Below are 22404 nucleotides of genomic sequence, written 5' to 3' on the forward strand. Positions count from 1 at the left end.
TTTGTTAGATTGATTCCCAAGTATTTTATTTTATTTTATTTGAGGCTATTGTGAATGGAATAGTTTTCCTGATTTCTCTTTCAGCTGATTCATCATTGGTTTATAGGAACACAATTGATTTATGGGTGTCAATTTTATATCCTGCTACTTTTCTGAATTCAGTTAGGAGTTCAAGAAGCTTTTTGGTGGCATTTTGGGGTATTCTAAATATAGAATCATGTCATCAGCAAATAGGGATAGTTTGAATTCTTCTTTTCCTATTCCTATCCCTTTAATTTCTTTCTTCTAATGCTGTGGCTTGGGTTTCAAGGACTATGTTGAATAGACGTGGCGAAAGAAGGTATCCCTGTCTTGTTACAGGTTTTCAACAGAATGCTTTCAATTTTTTCCCCATTTACAATAATGTTGATCTTGGGTTTAGCATATATAACTTTTACAATGTTGAGGTTTATTCCTACTGTCCCTAGTTTTTCTAGTGTTTTGAACATGAATGGATGCTGAATTTTGTCAAATGCTTTTCCTTTCATCTATTGAGATAATTATGTGGTTCTTGTCTTTTGATGTGATGAATTATATTTATTGATTTCCATGTATTGAAACAACCTTGCATCCCTGGATTGAACACCACTTGATCATAGTGCACTATCTTTTAAATATGTTTTTGCATGTGATTTTCCAGGATTTCATTAATATTTGCATCTGTGTTCATGAGGAATATTGGTCTGAAGTTTTCTTTTTCTTGATGTGTCTGGTTTGGTATCAGAGTGATACTAGCTTCATAGAATGAGTTTAGAAGGGTTCCTTCCTTTTCTATTTCATGGAAATAGACCTTATTTGAATGTCTGGTAGAACTCAGCTGAGAATCCATCTGGACCCGGACTTTTCTTTGTTGGTAGTCTTTTGATGGTGTCTTTAATGTCATTGCTTGAAGTTGATCTGCTTAAATTTTCTATGTCTTGCTGGTTCAATTTGGGTAGGGCATATGTCTCTAGAAATTTGTCAATGCCATCATGATCCTCTATTTTAATGGAGTTTAAATTTTCAAAATAGTTTGATTGTCATCTTTATTACAAAAGTCTATGGTGATATTTCCTTTTCATCATGATTTTTAGTTATTTGTGTTTCTCTCTCTTTTCTTCATTTGCCTGAATAAGGGTTTATTTATTTTATTTTTTCAAAGAACCAACTTTTTGGTCTCTTTTTTGAACTGTTTTTTGTTGTTGTTGTTGTTGTTTATTTGTTTGAATTTGATTAATTTTGGCTCTGATTTTTTTTTTTACTTATTTCCTATCTTATACTGGTTTTAGTGTTGATTTGTTCTCCTTTTCCTAGAGCTTTGGGATGCAATGTTAGATTATTTATTTGGTGACTTTCTATTCTTTTATAGAATGAAAACAATGCAATGAACTTGCTTCTTAGAACTGCCTTCATAGTGTCCTAGAGATTTTGATAAGTTATATCATGATTCTCATTACCTCTAAGTATTTTCTAATTTCATCTCTGATTTCTTTGACTATCCATTGGTCATTTAGTAATGCATTATTTAGTCACCAAAAGTAAGAGTAGCTTCTATTTTTTGTTTTATTGTTGATTTCTAATTTCATTCCATTATGGTCTGATAGAATGCAAGGTATTATCTCTATATCTTAGTATTTGCTAAGAGTTGCTTTTTGGACTGAGATATGTTCTATTTTAGAGAAGGATCCGTGTGCTACAAGAAGAAAGTATGTTCAGGCTTTGGATGAAATATTCTATATATGTCTGTTAAGTCAAAAATTATCCGTTGCATTTTTATTTCTATCACATTTTTATTTAGTATTTGTTTGGAGGACCTATTCAGTGATGAGAGAGGTGTATTAAAATCACCCAGTAATATTATGTTGTGGTTTATTTTAAATATTCTTGAAATCAAGAAGAATTTCTTTGATGTATGCAGATAGTTCATTGTTTACGGCAATAATATTTATGATTGTTATATCTTCTTGATGTATAATTTTCTTAAGCAGTATGAAAAGGCTTTCTGTGTCCTTTTTGATTAACTCTGGCTTGAAGTCCACTTTATCTGATATGAGGATAGAAACCCCTGCTTGTTTACAAGATCCATGTGCATGATATGTTTTTTTCCCATACTTTGACCTGCAGTCTATGGATGTCTGGACCTGTGAAGTAAGTCTCTTAGTGACAGCATATTGTTGGGTCTTGTTTTTTAATCCAATCTGCCAGTCTATGTCTTTTTATTGATGTGTTTAGGCCTTTTATAGTCAATCATATTATTGAGATATGATTTTTATATGCATTTTTTCTTAGGTTGTAGGTGGACAAATATTGTCATTTAATTTTTATGTTTATGTGGTGTTGAGGATCAAACCCAGTGCCTCACACATGCCAGGTGAGCACTCTAGCCTTGAGCCACAGCCACAGTCACGATTTTTAATTCTTGTCATTTTGATTTATTTCTAGTTTTTAATTTGAATTAGTTTCTCCTTTTGATTGAATATTATTCTGGTGTAGTTCCTCCGTTTTCTTATTTCCACTTTTATTTTTCATTTCTTCTTCATGAAATATTTTATTGAGTATGTTTTATAGTACAGGCATTTCAATTGTGAGTTCTTTAACTTTTGTTTATCATGGAAGGTTTTCATTTCATCATAAATTCTGAAGTTTAATTCTGAAGTTTAATTCTGGGTATAATATTCATAGCTAGCATCCATTTTCTTTCAAAGCTTGGTATATATTATTCCAAGACCACCTATCTTTTATGGTTCAAGTTGAGAAATTAGCTGAGATCCATGTTGATTTGACTCGAAATGTGCTGTTCTTTCTGGCAGCCTTTAAAATTCTATCCTTATAAGCAGGATTGTAGCTCACTTGCCTAGCACTTGTGAGGCACTAGGTTCAATCCTTAGCACCACATAAAAAATAAATAAAAGTATTTTTTTTAAAAAAAGCTCAGTCTTCATTTAAAAAAAAAACTATCCTTATTCTGTATGTTAGGAATTTTCATAATAATATGTTTTGGTGTGGGTATGTTATAATTTTGTATATTTGGGGTCCTATATGCCTCCTGTATTTGTTTTTTTATTTAATTCTTGTTTGGGAAATTTTCTGATATTATTTCATTGAAAACATCATGCATTCCTTTGGTTGAGCCTTCATCGATCCTGCTAAATGTTTAGTTTGACCTTTTCATTCATTCTGTTCATAGCCTCCTAACATATTTTCTCTGCAGTCTACTTTATTTTCAAGATTATATATTTTGTCTTCATTGACTGAAACTCTGTCTCTCAAACGGTCTAGTATGCTGGTGATAATTTCCAATGAGTTTTTAATTTGTTTGTTGATTCCTTTATTTCAAGGATTTCTGACTGTTCTTCAGGATCTCTATCTTCTTATTACTCTTTCACTTCTTATAGTTTCTCTTCTTTCTTTCTTACCCCATCTTTTACTGTGTAGATCAGTTTAACCATGAATTTTCTGAATTACATCATTAAATTTCCTCTACTGTGGTGTCAATGGAATCTATTGTTGAGGTATTCTATGTTGTTTGGGACAGTTTGTTCTCCTGCTGTTTCACTCATTTATGTGTATACCCATCTTTCTGGATTGATCTGAAGCTGTAGAGTTTCTACCTTATGAGTTTATAGTACCTCACAGATTGAGTGAGGAGCCCAATGATACCAACAATCTATGCAACAATATACAGCAGTAGACTGGGTACTTAGTTCCTATTTTGATATTTACAGTATCAATTGGCACAATATGCAGAAATAGTAGGATCATCAATTTCCATCAGTAAAAACAGTAAATAATCATGAATTATCTCTGGCTTAAAATCAAACAATAGTTGTTATCCGTGATTTCTACCGTATAAATTATTGCTCTAACATTGGTGGTAGGGGCAGACTTTATATATATATATATATATATATATATATATATATATATATATATATATATATATATATAAAATTAGTATTAAGAGGTATTAAGGTTAGATCTATGTATGAGGAAAGAAGAAGAGATAGGAGGCTAGAAAGGTGTTTGAAATTTCAAAGGGTAAATAGGGCAGATGCAGTGGTAATTTAGGATGTGTGGTTAAGGAGAAAGGGAAAGACAAAAATAGAAGAATATAAAGCAGTAGACAGAGAATAGAATCTGGCTGTCAGCAATAGAAAAAAGAGAGAGGGAGACAAGGGAGATAGAAAACAAAATAAAAAATGTACAAATCAAGCTGGCACAGTGGCACTTGCCTGTAATCCCAGCAGCTTGGGAGGCTGAGACAGGAGGATTGCGATTTGAAAGCCATGCTCAGCAACTCAGTGAGACCCTGTTTCTAATAATAAATATAAAATTGGACTGAGGATGTGGCTCATTGGTTGAGTGGCCCTGAGTTCAATCCCCAGTACCCCCCCCAAAAAAAATATTCTAATCAAAAACCCTAACCCTCAAAATATGGCACATGGTAAAACAACACCTCCAAGACAAAAAGGCAAGAAATGAGGAGATGGAGACAAATATGTATATGTATATGAGTCCTTGAATCAATCAGCACATATTCAAATAAATCAAAAACCCAACCTAGAAAACCAAAAACAAAAATCAAAACAACAACAGTAAAAACATGAAAAAATAAAATAAAAATCTTGTTGAAATGTTATAAAGTTATGGAGTCATTTCCATTATGTTAGACTATTTAGTCAGTCTATTTAGTCAGTGAGGATATGTGTTTGCTGTGCCAAAATGACTTTCTTTTCATTTTATTTTGAGGTATGACCTAAGCGTGGGAGTATGGGTCATGGATTGTCACCTCCTTCCTTTTTTTTTTTTTTAATGTCTTCATAATGTACTTAGAGTAATGATGTCCATCTCATTCCACCATCTTTCCTACCCTCATCCTTCCTCCCCCTTTTTCCTCCCTTCCCCTCCCTCCCCTTTGCCCTATCTAATATTCCTCCATTCCTCCCTTGCTCCCCCCCACCCCCATTATGTATTAGCATCCACTTATCAAAGAAAACATTAGGCATTTGTTTTTGGGGGGACTGGCTAACTTCAGTTAGCATTATCTTCTCCAACTCCATCCATTTACCTGTAAATGCCATGATTTTATTCTCTTTTAATGCTGAGTGATATCCCATTGTTTGTGTGTGTGTGTGTGTGTGTGTGTGTGTGTGTGTATAATCTCACGTTTTTTTATCCATTCAACTACTGAAGGGCATCTAGGTTGGTTCCACAATTTAGCTGTGTCCCTATAGTATGCTGTTTTTAAGTCCTTTGGGTATAGGCCTAAGAGAGGGATAGCTGGGTCAAATGGTGGTTCCATTCCCAGTTTTCCAAGGAATCTCCATACTGCTTTCCATATTGGCTGCACTAATTTGCAGTCCCACCAGCAGTATATGAGTGTACCTTTTCCTCACATCCTCACCAACACTTATTGTTGTTTGTATTAATAATAGCTGCCATTATCACTGGAGTGAGATGAAATCTTAGAGTAGTCTTTTTTGATTTGCATTTCTTTAATTGCTAGAGATGTGGAACATTTTTTCATATATTTGTTGGTTGGTTGTATATCCTCTTTTGAGAAGTTTCAGTTCAGGTCCTTGGCCAATTTATTGTTTTTTTTTTCTTGTTTTAAGATTTTTGAGTTCTTTATAATCTAGAGATTAGTACTCTGATGTGTGTGTGGTAAAAATTGAATCCTTCCTTTTTATTGTGTTGCTCTCTGAGTTGAAGGTTTGGGTTTAAAACTTCCCAAGTTTCCTTCATGGGAAATTAGTGTGGGTGGGCCAGGCTGTGGGTTGGGTTGTGAACCACAGGTGGGCCTAGCAGTGAATTGGCTTCTTGGGAAAGCTGGCTGAGGCTGGGTAATGAAGCAGCAGGCTGGGCTATGGGCTGGGGTTAAAGTTGCAGGCCTAGTAGACAGAGTGGTGGGCCAGGTTATGGGAGTGGGGTCTGAGAAGCCCAGGGGAGCTAGCAAGTGCCAGACCAGTGTCTGCAGGGCATGGTGGGCACCAGGGAACTGGGTGGATGCTGAAACCCCCAGGAATGGACTAGTGCTGGGGAACTGATGAATTCTGGCCTGGGTGGGTGCCAGGAACTGTAATGCCAGATTCATGGGACCCAAATAGACCTCCAGGAGCCAAATCCAATGCAATCACACAAGAGTCTTTATTGCAAGCTCCAGCCTGGACTCACAACTGCTTCCAATGCAGCGGTCCTGAGGAGTGAGTTCTGGTCCTTTGTTTAGTGAGATTTTATAGGTTTGGGGGGGATACCCCAAAGTGGGTTACAGATAACAAAACTCTGATGAGCATAACACAAATGCTAGTTTATATTTTTGCTGGCCCCAACATCAGAATTTATGAAGTTCAGTAGAGCCTCAGAGAGGGTCGTTATCTGGCCAGGGAAGGCCAAGATTTATGAGGTGTCACTAAAGTTTCAGAGAGGGCTCCTATCTGATAAGGGAAAGCCAGGCATGGGTGAGTTCAAGGCATGGGCAGGCATTCCAAGCAAGTTCAGAATTTGCAGTAATTTATAGTAAAGCTGAAATTAGCTTTTTATGTGTTTATGGCAAGATGGCTCCCAATTTTAAGAGGGAATCAAGCTGGGTTTATCAATTTGCAGACAAACAACTCAGCAGGGTGGCTGTGTGCCTAGGAGTGCTCTATGGGTTTTTCCAAGGACAAGGGTCATGCCCCCTCCCTCTGGACAGGCCTTGAGGTAGAAGCTGCTTTCAAAAATGGAGTCACATCAGTTTCTCAGAACCAGTAGGTGCCAGACCAGCTGACTGGACTTAAGGAGAGCCAAGGGCCCTCACACCCACCTTCCCAACCTCCCAACCCACTACAGCCAGCTCCATCAGCCCCTGTGAGCCGTAGGACTCTCAGGGCTGGGTAGAGCCTGGTTCTCTCCAACCTCTTCAACCTTTCCACAGGTTTGCTAGGCCCAGTCAAGTCCTTGCTTGGCTTAGACAGGCCCACAGGGACTTATCCACGAACTCATAGATCTGGGTTTCCAGTTCCTGTTGGGGCCATGGTGCTGCCGTCTCAAGATTGTTCCTGGATCAGCTTTCCACAGACAATTGATAAACTCAAGGAAACTTTTTTTTATCCATTTAATGAGTCAAACAGTTTGGTTTGACTGACCCAGTCTCAGGATTTTTTTACTCTAAGCCTCCAGAAGAAGGAATATTCCTGCTGCTTGAGTCCTGGGTAGCTGAGCTAGGAGAAATACTGCCTCACCTTAATCTACCATCTTGCCCCCTCCAACTACAGAATTTTTGAGATCTCCTGATAGGTTAAGGTTTACCATGAATAAATTAAGGAGAACACAGCAGGTCAGAGTTTAGGAAATGCTACACAATACTATGATAATAAATGTCATATGTATATAGTATTTCATTTACAGATGAAATATAACCAAAACAAAACATGCATGACTTTCACCCACTCATTCACTTAAAAGTCTTAAATGTATCATACAGCTCAAAGGTCCTATGAGCCAGTTCACATTGTTCATTCTCAACGTGTCATTCTACTATCAACATATCAAAAAAGACTTATTCCATAGCAGGGCCACTAATGTTTGGCTTTGTTTGACTCATGATAGCAAATGCTCCCCGTTGCCTTAAAAAAACTATACAATTATAGATGAACAAAATGATCTGCCAGTGATCTTATGTCAATTTTGGAAACACCAATGTGGGTATTCTTAAACTAAAATGACTTTGTATGTAAAAGTACTAATTAAAAACTCTTTAGGGAAAAATACACTTCAGTATTACATGAGCTAAACAATTTAAAGGAAAGTGTCCACATCACTCGGAGTGACCAAGGGATCTTTATTGCAGTGGTATCTGATAGACCAGAGAAAAAGAGGAGGGGGGGGCGGCAGAAGAAGGTTTTTATAGCCCTTTGCTGTGCTGATTGAATCTAATAGGGTCTCTGGGTCTGCAAGTTGCCTTGTTGGCATACAGTGATTGGGTCACACAGTAGTTGCTAAGGGTGTCATCTTCTGCCTTCAAGTGGATTGGGCATGGGCTAGGTACCAGTTTCAAATCTAAAAACAACGGGAGGAAGTAAAGGGAAAAGGCACCAAATAACTGTCCCAAAAGGAAGGGATAATGAAAGGTGGGGGTTGGGTACTCAGTTTTACCCTGCATTTATTCAGCCTGTCCTGCAGCTAACAGCAATATATTGCTATTTATTGATCATTGCTCTACTTTACATGGTCATTTGTTGGTGTGTATGTGTGTGTGTGTGTTTTGAGGAAAAGAAGTTTTATTGCTTTGCTAGCACAGGAGAAAACAGGTGTGTTGAGAGCCACATCCGAAGGGGCCCCAGCAAACTTCTAGCTGCCAGCAAACTTCCAGCTGCCAGCTGATGATTGGCTCATAGCGGCCCCAGCAAACTTCTAGCTGCTAACTGATTGGCTCCTCTGCGGTGATGCTCATTGGGCTGTTTCCCCGCCCTTTCAGACCACAGAGCTGCTCATTGGGGGACTTTTTTGGCTCCGCCTACATGACCCAGCCAATCGGCCTCAAGAGCAGGAGGAGCCGGGGAGGTTGAAGAGCTTGTGGGAAGCGGGTGGTGGCAGTTGGGCTCTGAGGGTTTTTCCTGAGGTTTGACATGTGTGGTTCTAAAAATAAAGTTCGTTTCTTTTGACAAGTGGCTCCCGAATTGTGCCCAGCCAGACTGTGGCACAGGTGGCTCTGTCCCAGAGGCTGTGATTCTGCCCATCACTGGAAGGGGGGCTTTTTTTTGGGGGGGGTACTGGGGATTGAACCCAGGTATGCTTAACACTGAGCCATATCCCCAGTCCTCTTCTTTATCTAGAGACAGGGTCTGGCTAAGTTGCATAGGGCCTTGCCAAGTTGCTAAGGCTGGGTTTGTCTCATGATCCTCCTGCCTCAACCTCTTGAGCCGCTAGGATTACAAGCATGTGCCACTGTTCCCGGCAGCAGGGGGCTTTTATTTTTAGTAGTAGATGAACACAATGCCTTTATTTTCTTTATTTTTTTATGTGGTGCTGAAGATAGAACCCAATGCCTCACACATGCTAGGTGAGCACCCCACTACTGAGCCACAACCCCAGCCCCAGTAGGGGGCTTTTAAAAAAGGTGATTCAGGGCTGGGGATGTGGCTCAAGCGGTAGCGCGCTCGCCTGGCATGCGTGCGGCCCGGGTTCGATCCTCAGCACCACATACAAACAAAGATGTTGTGTCTGCCGATAACTAAAAAAAAATAAATATTAAAAATTCTCTCTCTCTCTCTCTCACGCTCCTCTCTCATTCTCTCTTAAAAAAAAAAGGTGATTCAAAGGCTATTTCCATGTGTTGTGAGTTGTAATTCACTTGTTAATTTGGGAGATAGCCATTTTTGAGATCTTCTGGTGCTATCTCCAAAGTCTGAATTACTTTGTTCCTGTGATGAATGTATGCTCAAGGACAGATAACTGCCTAGGATGGGAACAAAGTTAATCCTATTTCACCTGAGATTAGGGAAGGAGAGAGGTAGAGAAGGAACATGCCTATTTTGTGTTAAAAAAAAAAAGTTGCAGTGGCAGAGCAGTAAGGGCTATACTTAAAGTAAAAAGTGGACCACTGTTACATTTTCCCACTGACAATTTCTACATTCCATTTCTATGGGAAAATGGGTGAGGATATCTCCAACCTGCTTCCTGATGAAAGAGTGCGAAGTTGGGGCAAGTAACCAAAAATCTTTGTTCTCTATCAGGTGGGATGTGGACAGTTAAGGGTATTCAGCATAAGAGCCCTCCAGAAGTCCGCAGTGGCAAATTGGGAGTGACTGGACAAGGCACACATAGGGCAGAGATTGTTTCAAGACAACCATAAACAAGACAGCAAAGTATTGCTATTTTGTAAATAATTAGTGCAAAAACAATTAGTAATTTAGCCCGTCTCTGAAAACCATGAAGACAGTAACTCATAATCATTATCAGTGAAAAACAGGAGTTACCTGTGTAGGACCTTAGGAAGATTTGTAAATCAGTCTCAAATTGACTCATTTGGTGTTTAAATTGCTTGCCTAATTGGAAAACCACCTCATGTTGTCTGCAGGTGATTCTGTAGACAAATGAAGATGGAGATATTAACAAGTTAGTGGAGGCCTTTGTGTGTGTGAGGTGGGCAGAGGATAGAGAGAGGGAGAGGTGTAGATAGATAGGGGCAACCTACCACTGAGCTGCATCCCCAGTCCTTTTTTTTTTATTTTGAAAGAGGGTCTCACTAAATCGCTTCCGCTGGCCTTAAACTGACAATCCCAATAGAGGCCTCTTTTAGGTTTTCATGTAAGTTATGATTTCAAATGGATTACATTTCCCTCAAAACCTAAAAATCAATGTAACCCATGGTAATCTATACTGCTATTATCTGTTTTTTTAAAGTAAAGATATTAGAATAAAATTTTAATTCAATATGACATAGTAGAAGTATAGACACTTGAAATATACCATATGAGTCAAGTGATATAGAAAAAGTAACATATACTCTCTGCATGATTTTTCTCTACTATAAAGATAATATTAACCCCTGCTTCATTGAATTTTAGGTGAATTTAATGAAATAACAAAGCCCTCCAGGAAAAAAAAAGGAATGCAGACTTTGAAGTCACATTAAAATGTCAACTCAATGTCCTACTAGATTTGCCTTATGTTATTTATAAAATATGGTCAATAGTAATACCTACTTTATTAAAAAGTCATTGTGAAGATTAAATGTATTCATCTGTATTAAATACCTGGTAATAGTAATTGCTCAAAAATGCTAGTTTAAAAAAAACTCTTAGATTAGTACCTGTAACATATTGATGCTTTATAATTGGTAGATTTATTAGCTTCAGGGCTTATCAAAACCTTTAATGTGTTTGTTTGTGGATCTATATGAGCTTAACTGTCAAGAAATGGGGTAGCATCCTACCTATTTGGTACTGTACTAGAATTCCTAGCTAGCTAGCAAGCACTCTGAGTCAAGAAAAAGGAAAAAAACATAGGTTTGAAAAGAAAGAAACAGGACTGAAAAAGAAATGGCACAATATCATTGCAGCTCCTGAGAGTGAATTAGAAGAGCAGTCCTCCTGTAGGAAACTGAGATAGGAAGATTGGGGAAACACCGGTAGGCAATCCAGAGTGTTAGCGACCAAGTGAAAACCAGTATCATCAGTTTCTATAGTACAGAGACTTAATGAAATCAACAGATGTCAGCAGTATCTGGTGGCTCAAAGAGGTTGGAGCTGGAAGCTCCCCTTCAACCAGATGAGATTCTTTGGTGGAAATTTGAATAGAAAATAAGCTCAGAAACAGCAAGTCAAACCAGTATGCAAGACCTCTGTGGAACTCCCCAGAATCACCTTGACAGCAATACCAGATAAAGACAAACCAAGGGGAAAAATTATAGACCAATAACCCTAATAAACATAGCTGCAAAATAGTTAATAAATATTAATAAATAAATATTAACAACATTAGTTGTTAGTCTTGGGAAGTTGAGAACAAGCACCACCAGAACACCTTCCACAGTTGTGTGAAGGGTTGTCTCAGAGAACTAGAACACCTGATGAAGGCAGGCAGGGCAGGTCCCATTAGGAGAAAGTGTGAAAACTTTGAGGAGGACTGAAAGTAACCTTCAACTCAGAACACAAGAGATCACACAGAAACCTCCCCGGCTCTTGTAAGCCTCCTAAGAGTCTGTCTGGTGAGGCCATACCTCACACCCATATTGGTTGTCTCAGGGCAGTAAGGGCATTGATCTGAGGGGTGTGGTCTCACATCGACACACTGAGAGGGTGTCACAAATCAGAGTGCTGACACAGCTGTGATTTATGGGTTTTCCTATCTCAAACGAAAGAGAATCTCCACAACGCGATCCTGCTATCAGCCCTAATAAACCCCACGTGGAGTGCCCGGATGTGGGTGTGGCCTATAGTAACTTCCGCTTTTGGCTTTGAAAATCTGAATGTGGGGAGGCCTCCACAGAGGTGCTTGGACTGAGGTCGGAAGATTGAAGACGCTCTAGACGGTGCCAGACACCAAGACCTCGTTGGATTTCAAGGCAGCTGTCGTCCCACTTAAAGGTGAGAACCCAGGAAGAAGATTACTGTCCATCTCACCACAAATAGGACCCCCATTTTCATCCTAGCCATTCCCTTTTTGTCAGCCCTTGATGACTCAAGGCAGGGTTCCCGGATGCGGTGTATTGGCCGTCCATCTTGAAGTTAGGGAATAGTTTTTCTGAGCGGTTTTTCAGACTCGGGTGAGCAGAAGGAGGCTTCTCAGTCAGTGTCAGGCATCAAGATGATGATTATGGTGGGCAGAGGGAACCTTTACCAAACAGTGTAGCTCATAGAACTGCACCCCTGCACTCGGCTGTGGGAGCTCCGATGGGACAGTCACGCAGAGACACCTCCCCCAATTCTCAGCACTTCATGTTGGTATTACCATGATAGGGTCTTGGCTGATTTCAGGAAATGGAACTATATGGAAATATATGTCCCAGTCTTTAAATATGACCTTGGAGACAAGGAGAGTACCCACCATAGAACCCAGAACAACATTGAAATTACCCCTGGCCAGGTAGAAATCCTAGTGGCTCAGGAGGCTGAGAAAGGGGAATCCTCAGGTCAAAGACAGCTCCAGCAACTTGGCGAAGCCTAGGCAATTCAGTGAGACCCTGTCTCTAAATAAAAACTCAAAATGGGGCTTGGAGTGTGCCTCACTGGTTAAGCGCAACAAATGTTAAGCACCAATACCAAAATAAAAACAAATAAGAGAAATTCACCCTGATCCCTGTTATTAACATTGCCGACTCTAGGAAATGCTGCCCACTTGAGCCTCCTCCTCACTTTGCATCCTATATAGGAAGAGCATTTCAGGGTGGTGAGTGCCTTGGTCTCAAATGAGCCTCTGCTTCTCAAGGGAGGCACAGGTTCTTCCAAGTGTAAGAGGCGTACCCTTTGATACAGTAAAGCTGAGTGTACTTGCCACCGCATATTGGGAGAGATCCACAGAAAATCACCCATTTTCTAAGAGCCCAAGGTGCGGTTCTAAAGCAAAGGATTCACCTTCTACTCCCTTTACTTCCTTGTCTGGCATCTATGGAAGTTGAGGGACTTGGTTTAAGGGAGGAATTCTCAACTTAGACAAATGAAAAGGTTGGCTGGACACGGTGGTGCACACCTATAAACCCAGAAGCTCAGGAAGCTAAGGTAAGAGGATCGGGAGTTCAAAGCCAGGCTTGCAATTTAGCAAGGCCCTAAGAAACTTAGCAACAAGTTGTGCTAGATAAAAGACAGAAGAGGGTTGGGGATGTGGCTCATTGGTTAAGCACCCCTGGGTTCAGTCCCTGGTACCAAAGGAAAAATTGACCCTGATCCCTGGTGTCGGCACTGGGGACCCCAAGAAATGCTACCCAGCTGAACTTCCTCTTTTCCTTGTATCCTATACAGGTAGAGCGTTTCAGGGTGCTGAGTGCCTTGGTGTGAAGGGCTGAGCCTCCGCTCATCAGGAGACGTGCAGGCTCTCCCAGTTGTGAAGATGGGTACCCTTTGGTAGAGTACAGTTGAAATCACTTGTCATTGTAGATTGGGAGACGGCCATAGAAATGCACCCTTTTTCTAAAAGCCCGAGGTGTAGTTTCTAAGAGCCCAAGGTTCCCTCTTTACTCCCTTTACATAGTTGTCTGGCAGAGGTTACCCCCTCTACTCCCTTTACTTCGTTTTCCGGCAGAGGTTCTCCGCCTGCCCCCCATTCCCTTTACTTTGTTGTCTGGCATCTCAGAGTTGTGGGCTTGGTTTTAGTGAGGCATTCTCAATTTAGGAAAAGGAAAGAATGGCTGAGCATGGTGGTGCACACCTGTAATCCCAGCAGCTCAGGAGGCTGATGCAAGAGGATCTGAAGTTCAAAGCCAGCCTTGCAACTTGGCAAGGCCATAAGCAACTCAGTGAGACCTTGTGTCTAGATGAAAGACAAAAGAGGGTTGGGGATGTAGCTCATTGGTAAGCACCCCTGGATTCAGTTCCTGGCACAAAGGGAAAAGTTGACCCTGATCCCTGGTGTTAGCACTAGGGACCACAGGAAATGCTACACAGCTGAGCCTCTTCCTTCCCTTACATCCTATCCAGGTGAAGCGTTTCAGGGTGGTGAGTGCCTTGGTGTGAAGGCTGAACCTCTGCTCATCAGAGGAGGTGCAGGCTCTCCCAGGTGTGAAGATAAGTACTATTTGATAGAGTACAATTGAAAACACTTGTCATGGCAGAATGGGAGAATATCATAGAAATGCACCCTTTTTCTTTTACTTTTTTTTTAATGTAACTTAACATTTTTTTTGCATTATAATCCTTATTACACATACAGAGAACAATTTTTCATATCTGTTCCTACAGTATATTCACACCAACTTATGCCATTATACATGTGCTTTTTTGCATTACAGTTCTTAATACACGTATATAACACAATTTTTCATCTCTGTATATAAGGTGTGTTGGCCCCAAATTCAAATCTTCATATGTGTATTTTGTATAAGGATGACCATCAGATTCCACCATCTTTGTTAATTCCCTTCCCCCTCCCTTTCCCTCCCACCTCTTTTTTCTTGGCTAGAATTAATCTAATCTTCCCATTGTCTCCCTCCCTATCCCACTATGAATCACCGCCCCCTTATGTCAGAGAAAACATTCGGTGTTTGTTTTGGGGGGATTGGCTAACTTCACTTAGCATTATCTTCTCCAATGCCATCCATTTACCTGCAAACACCATGATTTTATTGTTTTTTTAGTGCTGTTTAATATTCCATTGTATATAAATGCTACATTTTTTTAATCCATCCACTGAGGAACATCTAGGTTGGCTCCACAGTTTAGCTATTGTGAATTATGCTGCTATAAACATTTTTGTGGCTGTGTCTCTGTTGTTTGCTGTTTTTAAGTCCTTTGGGTATAGTCTGAGAAGAGGAATAGTTGGGTCAAGTGGTAGTTCCATTCCCAGATTTCCAAGGAATCTCCGTACTGATTTCCAAATTGGCTGCACTAATTTGCAGTCCCACCAGTAACGTATGAATATACCTTTTTCCCCACATCCTCGCCAACATTTGTTGTTGCTTTTCTTCATAATAGCTGCCCTTCTGACTGGAGTGAGATATAATCTTAGAGTAGTTTTGATTTGCATTTCTCTGATTGTTAGAGATGATCATTTTTTTATATATTTGTTAATTGATTGTATATCCTCTTCTGAGAAGTCTCTGTTCAGGTCCTTGGCACATTTATTAATTGGAATATTTGAGTTTTTGATGCTTGTTGATCTCTTTATATACCCTAGAGATTAGTGCTGTATCCAATGTGTGAGGGGTAAAAATTTGTTCTCAGGATGTAGGTCCCCTGTTCAGCTCAGATTATTTCTTTTGCTGAGAAAAACCTTTTTAGTTTGAATCCATCCCATTTGTTGATTCTTGGTTTTAATTCTTGTGCTATAGGAGTCTTATTAAGGAAGTTGGGGCCTAATCTCAATTGATAGATTAGGGCCTACTTTTTCTATTAGACACAGGGTCTCTGGTTTAATTCCTAGATCCTTGATCCATTTTGACTTAACTTTTGTGCATGGTGAGAGATACGGGATTCAATTTTGTTTTGTTGCATATGGATTTCTGGTTTTCCTAGCATCATTTGTTGCAGATGCTATCTTTTCTCCAGTGCATGTTTTTGGCACCTTTGTCTAATATAATTGTAATTTTGTGGGTTAGTCTCTGTGTCCTCTATTCTGTATCATTGGTCTACTGGCCAGTTTTGGTGCCAATACCATGCTGTTTTTGTTACTATTGCTCTGTAGTATAGTTTAAGGGATGGTATAGAGATGTCACCTGCTTCACTATTCCTGCTTAGAATTGCTTTAGCTATTCTGGGTCTCTTATTTTTTCCAGATGAAATTCATGACTGCCTTTTCCATTTCTGCAAGGAATGAATGCCGTTGGGATTTTGACTGGAATTGCATTACGCCTGTATAGTGCTTTTGGTAGTATGGTAATTTTGATAATATTAACTCTGCCTATCCATGAGCAAGGTAGATCTTTCCATTTTCTAAGGTCTTCTTTGATTTCTCTTTAGGCTTCTGTAGTTTTCATGTATAGATCCTTCACCTCTTTTCCCAAGTATCTTATTTTTTTTTTTTTTGAGGCTATTGTGAATGGGGTAGTTTTCCTCATTTCCTTAGAGGATTTATTACTGATATACAAAAATGCCTTTGATTTATGGGTGTTGATTTTATGTCCTGCTACTTTGCTGAATTCATTTACTAGTTCTAGAAGTTTTCTGGTGGAGTTCTTGATGTCTTCTAGGAATAGAATCATACTGTTAGCAAATAGTGGTTTTTCTTTTCATATAGTGATTCCTTCAGTTTCTTTCATCAAATTGCTCTGGCCAGTGTTTCAAGTACTGTGTTGAATAGAAGTGGTGAGAGAGGGCATCCCTATCTTGTTCCAGATTTTAGAGGGAATGCCTTCAGTTTTTCTCCATATAGAATGATGTTGGCTTGAGGCTTAGTGTAGATAGCCTTTACAATGTTAAGATGCTCCTGTTATTCCTAGTTTTTCTAGTGTTTTGAACATAAAGAGGTGCTGTATTTTGTCAAATGCTTTTTCTATGTCTATTGAGATGATCGTATGATTCTTAAATCTTTAAGTCTATTGATGTGATGAATTACATTTATTGATTTCTGTATGTTGAACCAACCTTGCATCCCTGGGATGAACCCCACTCGATCATGGTGTACAATCTTTTTGGTATGTTTTTGTATTTGATTTGCCCGAATTTTATTGAGGATTTTTCCATCTATGTTCATTAGAGATATTGATCTGAAGTTTTTCTTTGAAGTGTCTTTGACTGGTTTTGGAATCAGGGTGATATTGGCCTCATAGAATGATTTGGAAGTACTCCCTCTTTTTCTATTTCCTGAAATAAATTAAATAGTATTTATTCTTTAAAGTTCTTGTAGAACTTGGCTGTTTATCCATCCATTCCTGGGCTTTTCTTGGTTGGTAGGCTTCTGATGGCGTCTTCTATTTCCTCACTTGATATTGGTCTGTTTAAATTGTGTATATCTTCCTGGTTCAATCTGGGTACATCATATGACTTAAGGAATTTATCGATGCCTTTACTGTCTTCTACTTTCTTGGAGTATATGGCTTCAAAATTTCTAATTATCTTCTGTATTTCTGTAGTGTCTGTTGTTGTGTTGCCTTTTTCATCATGTATGCTGGTAATTTGAGTTCTCTCTCTCCTTCTCTTTATTAGCATGGCTTAGGTCTGTCAATTGTATTTATTTTTTCAAAGAATAAACTTTTAGTTTTGTCAATTGTTTTGTTTCGGTTTCATTGATTTCAGCTCTGATTGGGGATGTGGCTCATTGGTTAAGCACCCCTGGGTTCCGTCCCTGGTGCCAAAGGAAAAATTGACTCTGGCCTTGGTTTAATGGTGGTTTTCTCACCTTAGAAAAAGGAAAAGGTTGGCTGGACATGGTTGTGAACATCTGTAATCCCCGTGGCTCAGGAGGGTGAGGCAGGAGAAATGCAAGTTCAAAGTTAGCCTCAGCAACTTATTGAGGCCCTTTCTCAAAATTAAGAATAAAAAGACCTGGAGATTGTTCAGTCATTATGCTTCACTGGGTTCTATTACCAGTTTAAAAAAAGTTATATGCCTTGTTGAGAATAAATATACCGTTAACCCATCACTCAGAGGGATCCACACAGACAACTACTCTGCTCTTTGTGAGCCCTGGTAGACCTGTCTCTCACACTCAACCTCACTTCCTTTCTGATATTCTTGGTGAAGTAAGAGAGGAGCCCCAGCTGTACCAGGAATCAAAATATGGTCTCTGAAAAAGGCCTGAGAGGACCTCCAACAATAGATACAGATCTAGTTCTATTATCCTGATATCATTTCTGGAAAACCCTGGTAGGGCTGTTTAGCACAGGTACCATCCTACTACCCCCTCCCTCCATCTATGTTCCTTGTTGGCATTTGGAAGATGGAGGCCTTGGCCTGAGGGATATATCCTCAGGATAGCAGAAGGAAGGACTGTAGGTCCAGTCGGGAATAAACAAGAATACCTTCAGGAGGATTTAGAGTAACTCTTACTCCAAGGGGGTCCTCAAAGAAACCTGCTTCACCCCTGTTAACTCTGGCAGAGCCCACGCAGATCTATCTGAATCACCCCTCATTTCCAGATGACCTGGTTGTGTAAGGGTGGTGAGGTTTGGTTATTATTGTTTTGTTGTTTGAGAAGACCAAGTCACCAGAAGGAGTCCCAGGTTCTGCTGGGCATAGAGGAGCAGACCCTGAGGGAGTACTACCATATGCCACCACTAAAGGACATGCTGGGTTGAGCCCCTGCTGTCCACCCTAGGAGATCCTGGGCAGATGTGACTGATATCTTCTCACATTTTTTTTCATTGGTCTGAAGGAGGTGAAGGTCTTTGCCTAAAGGGGCAACCTCACATCAACAGGTAGCCACATGTGGTCAGCCTATTGAGATGACCGAAGGTAGGAGTCAAGGTGAAGAACCTGAATTTGGATTGAGAGGACCCCCCCCTATGCTTTGGACATTTGGGGGCCCTGACCTGAAAGGCCCTGTACACTGGGTTTCCAGATGTGTTGTGCCCTTACTCCTACCTGAAAGTTTTAATGAGCTAGACTCAGTTCAGCTGAGGGAGGAATCTTGGGCCTTTCAATAAATCAGTATGAGGATAGAGAGCCCCTGTGCACAAGAGCAGATGGAGCTTAGCTCTCCATTCCTTTTAGTCTGTTGTTGGGAGGGCCCATCCACTTCATAACTATAGAGACCTCACAGAATACAATTATTTCTGCCTACCTGCAGTCTGAAACCTGTTTCTCTTACAGAGGCTCCAGAAACTTGGGGTGGAGGCCTTGAAATGAGTCACATAATCCCCAGATCATAGAGTGGAAGAGGGTCCGGCCATGTTAGGAGGCATGGTGAGATGCACACCCTGAATGCGTATCTGGGACCTTACCTCTAAAACGAAGAGACCCCATAGTTCCTGAATCTACCTGCTCTGCTGCCAGCCTCAGACTGTGCTGGCCAAGTATACCATGAAGAGCATTCTCAAATCCTCCTACAGGTTCCTAGGAGATAGGCTGATGAGAAGGACAGAGGACTTGTGAGGCCCTAGAGCACTTTCAGAGGGAAGACCTGTGAAGATGGCTTTTGTTAATGTTGACAAGGTTAAGTTTTTCACACTCTTCCTCTCTCTCTCAGGCCAATTTGTGTTAACAACCCTTCTGGTTTGTCTTTGCAGTTAATTATGATTCCGTCTAAGCAGAAGACTCCCCTCCGCGCTCAAGGAGAGGAAGTGGATCCACTTGATCCTGATGTTCCTGTAATTGAGGAAGTACGTGCTATAGCTACCTCATCCCCTGCTTCAAGCCTGAGCATCATGGAAGAATGGCCTGAAGCTGGAACACCTGTCCTCTCCCAGAGTCTATTAAATCTTACCCAGAGTCTTTCTCAAAGTCTTTTGGAAACTGCTTTTATTGAATCCAGTCTAACAGGCCAGTCCAGTGAAGGTTCTAGTGGTCAAGAAGGTGATATAGGTGCCTCATCTGCCTGCAGGGATCCTGAAGTCTCTCTTATTAATATACTAGAGAAAAGAGTGGATGAATTGGTGAATTTCCTTATCGCCAAGTATAAAGCAAAGGAGCCTGTCACAAAGGAAGAAATGCTGCAGTGTGTCCTTAAAGAGCAAAAGGACTACTTCTCTGCAATCTTCAAGAATACCTGTGAATGTATGGAGGTTGTTTTTGGTATTGAAGTGAAGGAAGTGGATCCCACTAGCCACTCCTACATGCTTATTGAAATGGTAGATCTCACCTATTACAGGAAGATGAGTGATGACCAGGGTATGCCCAAGACTGGGCTTCTGGTATTTATCCTGGGTATAATCTTCATGGAGGGCAACTGTGCATCGGAAGAGAAGATATGGGAGATGATGAATATGCTTGATGTGCATGGGAAGAGGGAATTCATGTCTGGGGACTGCAGGAAGCTCATAACTAGAGAATTAGTGCAGGAGCAATACCTGGAGTACCAGCAGGTGCCAAATAGTAATCCGCCATTGTATGAGTTAGTTTGGGGTCCAAAATCATATGCTGAGACTAGTAAGATAAAAGTCTTAGAGTTCTTTTCGAAAGTCAGTGGGAATCACCCCACTTCTTTCTCATCCTTGTATCGGGAAGCTTTTAGAGAAGAAAGGGAAAGATCAAGATCTGCGGGTGATGCTACTACTGTAGACAGTGAAAATTCAAAGTCCAGACGCTTTTCCTGTCCCGAGTAAAGTCCCATAAAGATACCTAACTGCTCAAAGAGAAATCAAAAGTTTCAAGTAGTAAAGAGATTGAGAGAAACATTTTCTTTTTGGTATTTTCACATTTTGTTTAGTAGTTTTATTAGCTTCAGAATTTAGGTCTACTAATTACATTGGTCACACATTTATTGCTTATTAGGTTTAATGAGTTTTGATATTTTGAAAAACAAATTGAGAAACTTTGTTTTGTGATCTGCAACAATATGCCATGGTGTTGGAACAAAAATTTTCTTAGAAATGTGAAAAACATTAAATGTAGGAAAATGTAAAAGATGATAAGATTTCTGTATCCATTTTGTGTGATCGTTGTGCACAATTAAAGATATATACATTTTTGGTTGGTTTAAGAATATGCAAGAAATTAAATATTGATAAATATAGTTCTGGCTTATTGGCTTGCTTATTCTGTGAGCATTGAGTATCTGCTCATTGGAATGAATTGTATTAGCAATGGAGATTCTAAGATCAGCAAGGAAAATGGTAAGATGTTCTCTAAAACATAAAGATCAAGTAAAAGATGAAGTGAGGAGGTGGGATTCCAGATGCCAGCAGTCAAGCGTAAATGCCTGATCCAGGGGACTTGGGGATTTGGGAAGCTGTCATTCCTTCCATGGGAGCTTAGGTTAAGCTAAGTGGTGACAGGGGTCAGACTCAGACTGTATATTACTGGTGAGAGAAAAGCCTGTAATGGAAAACTGATCTGAGCAGTTCCTTTTGGATTACAGATAAAACTAAAAGAAATCTACACCTGGACCAGGTGTGAAAAGTGTCCAGGTATAAATGAACAGTGCACAAACTAAGTGTCACAAACAAAAAAACCTGTAAGAGTTTCCTGGGAAATATTCCCTTGCATTATTTTCCCTGGCCTGGGACAACTGGAGTCCACTTCATTGAAAAGATATTTATAATTAAGTTATCTTGATTATAACTTAGGAGTTAGATTTTTGGTTAGAGTGAAATGAATGAAAATGGTTTGGATGAAGAGCTAGTTTAAATTTCTAGGGGATTTGAACTACACACAGTTGGGGAAAATTCAGCCACATCCAAATTCTGTACTGTCATAGAGGAAAAATTGCTGAGTTATATGTATAAAGTAGCATTTCTGACCCATTTGTTGAGTCATATTCTAGAGTTATGTCTCTTGAGATGTCCTTAATCTCACTCCCAAAGAAAATAGTAGTTAGGTAGAATCTAGGGTCAAACTTGGAAAATACTGCCTTAAAAAAAAAAAAAAACTCCAACATACACCAGGCAGTATGTAAAGTGCTTTACATGTTTAACAGAAGTCCTACACAATAGGACTTAATAAAATCATTTTATAGATGAGGAAACTTGGACTTAGCAGTTGGCAAATTTTCCAAAATCACATGGCTAGTAAAGGACAGGGCTGGGACTTGACTCCTAGTCTAAATCCATCTAGCCCCATATTGTCCCCACTCCTATCAGTTTAAGGCAGACCTGTTTCTTAGTTCATTTTTTTCCCTCAGTCTTTCAGGCAACAAAAAAGAGCCTTGAGGCCAAGATACTAAAAGCAAACCTAAAGAAGAAAGTGATAGGAGAAACAAATCTGGCACTGTCTTATGGTTTGTTAAACCTGAGGTCCTCCAGCCTGAGTTCCAGGATTCTAGAGAGCTAACTTTGCCCAGGTGATGGTATCTTTGCCCCACCCCAGGGATTTCCCAATTTTCAGTACCCTTTCCCTAGTGACTCCACATGCCCTCCTGTCCAACTCTGGAATCTAGCCTGATGACCTATCACTGCAGCTTCCTGTGAAGGCTGTACTCTGCTCTCAATGGAACAGCTCAGAATCGCCACCTTTCTCCCTGATGTGCCATCCCTCATTCTTAAACCTCTTTGATAGCAACAGCATATTCAATTTAACAGCGCACTTTGAAGAATGTTTTGATGCCTGGTTATCCCCATTGAGCCTCTTCAACACACAAATTATTTTTCAAATTGTTAGACCAGGACGCAAGAAAAGACCACTGACTCCAATTAAAATCAAATTAAAGCAAGCTTATTAT

The 22404-nt window shown here is 40.0% G+C and overlaps 1 protein-coding gene across 1 annotated transcript in view; it reads left to right on the forward strand.

Annotated features, from left to right (window-relative positions):
* The window catches only part of LOC143638697 (putative MAGE domain-containing protein MAGEA13P), a 110228-nt gene extending 89878 nt beyond the window's left edge, over positions 1-20350 (forward strand). The window contains exon 3 of the mRNA XM_077106514.1: positions 19316-20350. Within this exon, the coding sequence (XP_076962629.1) occupies positions 19316-20350 (1035 nt within the window). The remainder of the gene's footprint in view (positions 1-19315) is intronic.
* The last annotated feature ends 2054 nt before the right edge of the window (positions 20351-22404 follow it).

Source organism: Callospermophilus lateralis, chromosome X (genome assembly GCF_048772815.1).
Source record: "Callospermophilus lateralis isolate mCalLat2 chromosome X, mCalLat2.hap1, whole genome shotgun sequence".
Lineage (NCBI taxonomy): Eukaryota > Metazoa > Chordata > Mammalia > Rodentia > Sciuridae > Callospermophilus > Callospermophilus lateralis.